Genomic DNA, 7,715 nt, shown 5'->3' on the forward strand with positions numbered 1-7,715 from the left:
TGAACAAAATATAGACAGATGAAAAAAGTAAATCGGACACCAGATTTATGTGGTTCAGTTGTAAAAACCTATGTTCACGGGGAGAGCAGCAGCGAGTTTCACTCGATACAAGGAGATTACACACTCAAGTCACTTAAACACTCTCTTGGTGTTTCCCAAGCCCTAATTACACTGAATACACCAATTTTTCTTGGATGTAAATCACGAAAATCTTTACCGCACGATAAACACGAAGACCCAAGCCAAGCACCCAACACCTATGAATGTCTCTCACGAACAGAACACTCACAGCACTCAGAGTAAAAACAGCGCTTCAATGTGTGGCTTTCCTCCCTCTCGGCGGCGGGCAGCTTCTCGTGGATCCTTCGGCGGCGCCTCTCCGAAAGAGATGAAAAACCTTTTATACGTGTGCCCAGAAAAGGTCAAACAATTGACCTGGGCCCACCATCCACGTATTTAGCTTCACGCAGCAGACTTCCTCTCTCGGCGGACGTGTGTGTGTGCGTGTGTGCCTAAGGTCAAAACTTTGACCTTGGCCCCACCAATAAACCAATCTTCGCATGAATAGGAAATGCCGTGCAGGAGCTTCACGAGTTTCGGATTCCGCTTAATTTCCGAAGAGGAAATTCGTATCTATTTTAATTTATATTTTTTATTTTATAAATCCATCAAAAGTCCAATGAATCTCAAAGTCAAGTCATAAATTAACACAAAGGACACGCCAATCCCCGATGAACCTGGAAAGGAATTGATGTAGAGTGGAGGCGGAGAGTCACATTCGACTTGACTTCCTCATATTGCTTGAAGGTTTTTGATATAGTGGAGTTTTATTGCTATGTCCAACAATTTCAGATTTACTGTAACTCTTCCTTCACCAAGCCCTGTTATTGCTCTTGCTACCTAAATCAGTTTCCATGTTGGTAATGTCAGAATGTGTTGTCTCCATACATCGACTTCTGCCCATAACAATTACCTCTCTTCTCATTCCCTTGCAACCACCATCTTCAAAGCATCATGATCAGATGAATCCTTTCCAAGTTTCACAGGAACCTGCATATGAATTACTTAATGTTATCAACCAACTCTTATCTCTTATTGCATGATATTCATTCTTCTAAATATTTCTTTCAATGTGATCGCTATGTTGTGTTTCTAGGCAAAAGGTCACCAAAAAATGATTACCGAGAACCAAAAGATCGCCCCATTGCCTAATCTAGCAAAGGGTTGCCCTCGTCAGCCTCAAGCGAGATATGCCCGGGCCTGGGTGAGGAGGCCCATGCCAAGTCGGCTACCCTTGCTAACCGAGGGTGAGGGATGCTCAGGCTTGGGCTAGCAACCTCCGTCAAGCATCAACGAGGCCCAGTGATGGCTAGTGAGGGAAAAAGGGAAAAAGAGAAAAGAAAAGGGAAAAAAAGTAAACAGCATAAAAAGAAAGGAAAAAAAAAATCAAAAAATATTGAAATATTATTAAAAATTATACTTATCGAGCTAGTTGTGTCACGTAGGACGGCCGGAGTCCATGTTAGCAATTTCCAGTTAAAATTGCTCGAATAGACTCAATTGACAAAATTAAAAAGATTTAAAATCCAATCGACATAATTAAAATATTTAAAATTGAATTGGCAAAAATATAATATATTTAAAAAAAAATTAAATAATTTTCTACCATTCTTCTCACGCGCCACCTCACATTGCCAAGACTAACCATCTTTCCTCTTCGTCTCTTTGCCTATCTTTTTTCTTTATGGGGTCAAATTTCTTGGCGAATGATTGAACAGTCTGCTTATTCTCTTGTTTAACTTGCGAGACGGTGGTCCAAGTCATCTAACGATGATGACAAAGTACTCCCTTCCAGACGGGGCCAAATGGGGTGACCGAGGAATCAAAGTCTTGAGTTGCCCTTTCTTCGAGGCACCTCGCATCCACCGTTATAAGTCAAGCGAAAGGACACCAGTCGACCAACTTTTATCTCTCGTTTACTCTATTTTGCGGATTCCATAGGCCTATATTACATCAAAGAAGGGGGAAAAACGCTTTGTTCAAGTGAACAGGATTAAATAAATGCCAATGTTTTTTAATTGTATGGGTGTCTAGAGTATTCGATCGGATCATGAATTTGATTATCCGATCCAAGTATGTGTACAAAATTTGCACCGGTCGATTTACACAAAGTTTATGCTGATTTCTATCACACTAGTCTAAACTTACTGAATTTATTTTATTTTATTTTATTTTATTTTATTTAGTCAAAGTAACATTTCATTCATTTTCGTAAAGATACAAGAGAGGAACATCACGGTCTAATTGCAAACCAAAACAAATTCCAACCAATTTCAAAACAAAACAAATTCTAGATAACAAGATGAATTATCAAGACAAGATTAGAAATCACCCACTCAAAGAGCAAATCTAAGATTTTTTTTCTAATCAAAATTAGCGACCACCATATTTGTCTTCAGTAATGAGCAAACATTAAGATCTCCATCTATCGCCATTCAAAGAAAAAAGGTTGAACGAGCACAAATTAGACACTTGTGAAACCAAAACCTTTACGAAGCTCATCCGATTTCCTTTGAAACTCGATTTATACACCAACGAAACTTGAGAAAAGCAAAAATTCCAAATTATACATGCAAAATCCAAAATCTCGACTAGATGGGGATAGAAATCTCCCCGAAATAGGAGAGATAAGTTTTTAGATCTAAACTAGATCAGAGAAAGAAAAGCTCCACAAAACTGGTGGAAAGTAAGAAAAAGAGAATAGAAAACCATATTAATCACGGAAAAAGGAAGGGGGATCCAGATCTATCTCAAAGCCTCCCCTCCATAGAAGTTGAAAAAGAAAGCTGTGTGAAAATTAGAGGGAAATGAGAAAACCCTTAGGAAAAGAGAGAAATGATCTTTTAGTGACTTTATCTAAGTTCAGCCTGCCAAGATTAATTCTTTGTAGAGTACATAGACAATCCATAAGTAGCTTGCCATCATTTACAAAGAATTGCAAATTGCTGATGATAGGCACAATAAAGGTCAGAAACGCACCCTAAGGAACGCATTTACTTGAGATTTCAGAAAATTAGTAAAAGCTGTTGGCATTGGCACGTGAAACAAACCTCTCTGCATCTGCAAATTAGAAGCACAAAAAGTGAAGAGATTCCATATATTTCAGCAATTGGAATAAAATCAAAAGAATAATCATAATATGGTAGATAAGCTCTGTCATATGAAAACCGGAATACTAGCCTAGCAAAAAGGACTAACCAGAAAAGGGTTTATAGGAAATCAAATGGCATATCTGACTCTATCCTTGAAAAAGACCTACAAAATAGCTATTTTGGTGGAAGCAGCTGGGCGTTGACTTGATAGAAGACGTGGACAACACGATTTTCCTTTCACTCTTTCTTGGCAACTTCTGAAGTTAATGAGTTCAAAGCAAGGACTATTCTTCTGTTTTTCACAGTTTCTGCAATGAGCTTATGAATAGAAGATTCAAGATTCGCACTTTCAGCCTCAACTAATTGTTTCCATGTTAAAATCGCACTTGATGGAAACCGATGTGGTATCCCTCCCCGTCACAACAGTTTGAGATGTCAAGTTTTCTTTGTGATGAGCGGCACGATGATAACTCGGAATCCTATTCTTTCACCGTAAACCGATTCAATGTGAAAGCAAATACATCTCAAGCAATTTCTTTCGACCACATTGATTAAAAGGACTAGGTTGCTGGGAAGGGAAGGCAAGGGGAGGTGCCAAGGTACGCATCCATTACTTCAATTTACATGAAGTAGGAATTATTTTTTTGTTTCACGATTGAGAAATATCGACCGAACATACAAAGCTTAGAAAGGAAAACATTGGAATCATAGCTTGCACTTCATTTACATGGTGGACGAAAAAGGTGACAATTACTTGCTTAGATTCATGAGAAAGGTGGATCCTCACTAATTAAGACCTCGACTAAAGACCTCAACTACACTCCGTGGCATTTGAGGTATCATTACTCAGTCACTTCTGTTGTCTCAGACATCATACCACTGTATCCTCAATAAAAAGACAGCATGAACACAGAAAAGGGGTCAGTATATGCCCTGCTTCTTCTTTTTCTACTTCAGGGAAGTACTGGCTTGGACATCCTAAGCCAAAACAATACTATCAGAGATGGCAATCTCTTGGTCTCCAGCGGTAAAAGGTTCGCTCTCGGTTTCTTCAGCCCAGATAATTCTAGCCACCGTTATGTCGGAATTTGGTATTACCAAGTTTCTGAGCAAACCATTGTTTGGGTTGCTAACCGAGAGAGGCCAATCAATGGCACTTCAGGAGCTCTTTCGATTGATTCTGATGGAAATTTGGTGCTCCATGAGAATGGAAGCTTTCTTGTTTGGTCCACAAATGTTTCTTCTGCATTGTCCAATTATTCTACTACAGCCCGGCTTATGGATTTAGGCAATCTAGTCCTGGTTCAAGATTTTAGCGAAAGGGTGATATGGCAAAGCTTTGATTATCCAACAGACACTATGCTTCCTTTCATGAAACTTGGGTTGAACCGCAAAACCGGTTTGAACCGGTTCCTAACATCATGGAAGTCCCCAGACGATCCGACACCTGGCAATTACTCCCTTAGGATCGACCCAACGGGCTACACTCAATTGTTTCTGTACAAGGACGGGGATCCATATTGGCGTGCCAGGTCATGGGCTGGACATCGGTGGAGCGGTACACCTGGAATGATTAGTGCTCACATCTTTAACGTAAGCTTAGTAAATGACCCAGACGAGGTTTCTATAACGTATGGCATCATTGACACGTCGATCATTGCCAGAATGGTGGCGAACGAATCGGGGTCACTCCAACGATCCGTGTGGCAGAACAGAGACCGGCGGTGGATAGAATTCTCGTTCTCTCCATGGGGACAGTGCGATTATTACGGCAAGTGTGGACCCAACAGCAACTGCAATCCATACAATAAGGGCCAGTTCAAGTGCACATGCCTGCCAGGGTTCGAGCCCAAGTCCCCGACTGATTGGTACCTTAGAGATGGATCGGCAGGGTGCATAAGGAGGGGAGGGGTGTCAGTGTGTCGAAGTGGGGAAGGATTCGTGAGGGTGGCACGTGTGAAGGTGCCGGACACTTCAAAAGCACGTGCCAACATGAGCTTGAACTTGAAGGAGTGCGAGGAGGAATGCCTGAGGGATTGCTCTTGCACAGCTTATGCTAGTGCCAGTGAAAGCCGGGGAGGTTCCGGGTGCCTCATATGGCATGGCTATTTAGTCGATATAAGAACATTTCATGATTCAGGTCAAGATTTATATGTACGGGTCGATGTCACTGAGTTAGGTACTCTTGCTTTTGTAACTTATATTACTAGTACTACTTGTGTTAATGTGATGTGTATCCGGCAACCTCATTTGTTTTATTAAATTAGCATTGTCAAGCAAATGATTAATCGAACTTCAAAACAGATTAAATTCATGAGCATAGGAATTCACATCCACAATTCTAAGAACCAAGTTTGAGCTTTTGGATCGCATAAACTGTTTATCATTTGAGATCCACTTGGTGATATATGGTTTCAAGTCAAGGTTGAAAGAATTTTACTTCCTTTACTTGGCACAAGCATTTTTTAGCTCATTGAATCTGAAATACTGGGTTTGTACTTTCCTTTCAGCTCGTCACAGGAAGACAAGATCCCTCAGCCAAAAGGCAATGGTTGCGATCATTCTAGTTTCAATTTTGACAGCTCTACTACTCGCCGGCTTCTTCTTGTATGGCTTGGTGATCAAGAAGAGAAAGGGTGCGTCACTTGGTCCTCAACATTAGTGCGCTCTTTATTATATTTTCCAGCTAAAATCCATCACCTCTTATTGTTCACCACTTAATAAAGGACGCACATTTTAGTCGGTTCAATCTTGGAACTATTCTTAGCTATAGGAAGTCAGTTACGGAGTGAATTCTATGTTTTATTTAATCAATTCCGAATCTAAGAACCTTGAGCAAAAGAAAGCAAGATTATGCCAATTCACATCTCGACGCAGCATTTCAACAATGAAACTAAACCGGCACAAGGCCAGTTTCAGGGTACAAGAGATGAAATCATAAAGTACAGCAATATATAAACCAAGAAGATCTTTTCAAGCTTACAACTTTCATTCGGTTCAACGAAATGAATTACTGAATGAGGAATCTCACAATTTCTCCGAGGTTGTAATGGCATTTATGTGGTTGTCTTGGAAACAGATCGCAGAAGCCGTAATCCACAGGTGAGTGATATGACCAATTCAACGTATTTCAACGAGCCCCAGAGTGTGGAAGACCGCAGTGATGAACCGAGGGGAAACAGAGATGTGCCGCTCTTTGATCTGGGTACCGTAGCTTCGGCAACAAACAATTTCTCCGTCCTCAATAAGCTCGGTCGAGGCGGTTTTGGATCAGTATACAAGGTAAATTTCCATTACACAACAAAGCTAGTTAGAAGAATTGATAAAGACTTGCATATTGGAAATATAATTGACAGGGCGTTATGGACAATGGAATGGAAATAGCAGTCAAAAGACTATCGAAACATTCAGGACAAGGAGTTAAAGAATTTAAAAACGAAGTCCGGTTAATTGCGAAGCTCCAGCACCGGAACCTGGTGAGAATACTAGGCTGCTGTGTCGAAGAAGACGAGAAAATGCTAATTTACGAGTATTTACCTAACAAGAGCTTGGATACCTTCCTTTTCGGTACATTTTCTGTTCTCCCACTAGCTAGAATACTCTGATTTCATAGATCGACCCATGACAACGAACAATGGTTTGTTGATGTCTTGATCTTGGTCCAGACAAAACAAAAGGACCGTTGCCAGATTGGAGAAAACGGTTCGAAATTGCTTCTGGGGTGGCTCGAGGACTCTTGTACTTGCACCAAGATTCAAGGCTCCGGATCATCCACCGAGACTTAAAGGCCAGCAACATCCTACTCGACGCTGCGATGAATCCAAAGATATCAGATTTCGGTATGGCTAGGGTATGCGGCGGGGACCAAATCCGAGGAAACACAAATCGAGTAGTTGGAACATAGTGAGAATTCTTGCCATTGCAATGCTTTACCTGCTTATTGATTCCAAGAGCCTCAACTCAACTAACTAGTCAAAACCCCTCTTTTTCTGCTTCATTTTTTGCAAGGCAGCGGGTACATGTCGCCAGAATACGCAATGGAAGGTATATTTTCGATAAAATCCGACGTCTACAGCTTTGGAGTTTTGTTGTTGGAGGTCATTAGTGGCAAAAGGAACGGTGCATATTACCATGAAAGTCCATCTTCCTTGGTAGGCCATGTAAGTACTAGAACTCTGAATGAGTACAAGAGACAGGACTGGACTCATACATAATACATAGCCTAATATACTCAGCTTGTTCACTACACAATCGCAGGCATGGGAGCTATGGAAAGAAGGGAACTGCGAGGACGTTATCGACGAGTCGATGGGTGATTCATGCACCAAAGAAGAGGCCTTGAGGTGCATCCAGATCGGTCTTTTGTGCGTGCAAGAATTCGCGGATGATAGGCCGGACATGTCCACCGTTGTGTTCATGTTGGCAAATAAAGATGTGGTTCTTGCATCCCCGAAACGACCTGCATACGTTTTCAAGAGCAAGCACCATGGCGCGAATCTATCCACAAATGACAAACCAGCTTCTAGGAATGACGTTACAATTTCGTTGCTCGAAGGCCGCTAA

General features: G+C 41.2%; 1 protein-coding gene across 1 annotated transcript; it reads left to right on the forward strand.

Annotated features, from left to right (window-relative positions):
- Positions 1 to 4,048: 4,048 nt before the first annotated feature.
- LOC104442758 (G-type lectin S-receptor-like serine/threonine-protein kinase RKS1) lies at positions 4,049 to 7,715 on the forward strand. The gene is made up of 7 exons (XM_018871929.2): positions 4,049 to 5,331; positions 5,663 to 5,792; positions 6,260 to 6,434; positions 6,509 to 6,719; positions 6,818 to 7,055; positions 7,165 to 7,312; positions 7,410 to 7,715. Exons 1-7 carry the CDS (start codon positions 4,056 to 4,058, stop codon positions 7,713 to 7,715), a joined length of 2,484 nt encoding a protein of 827 aa, XP_018727474.2. The 5' UTR covers positions 4,049 to 4,055.

Source organism: Eucalyptus grandis, chromosome 4, assembly GCF_016545825.1.
Source record: "Eucalyptus grandis isolate ANBG69807.140 chromosome 4, ASM1654582v1, whole genome shotgun sequence".
Lineage (NCBI taxonomy): Eukaryota > Viridiplantae > Streptophyta > Magnoliopsida > Myrtales > Myrtaceae > Eucalyptus > Eucalyptus grandis.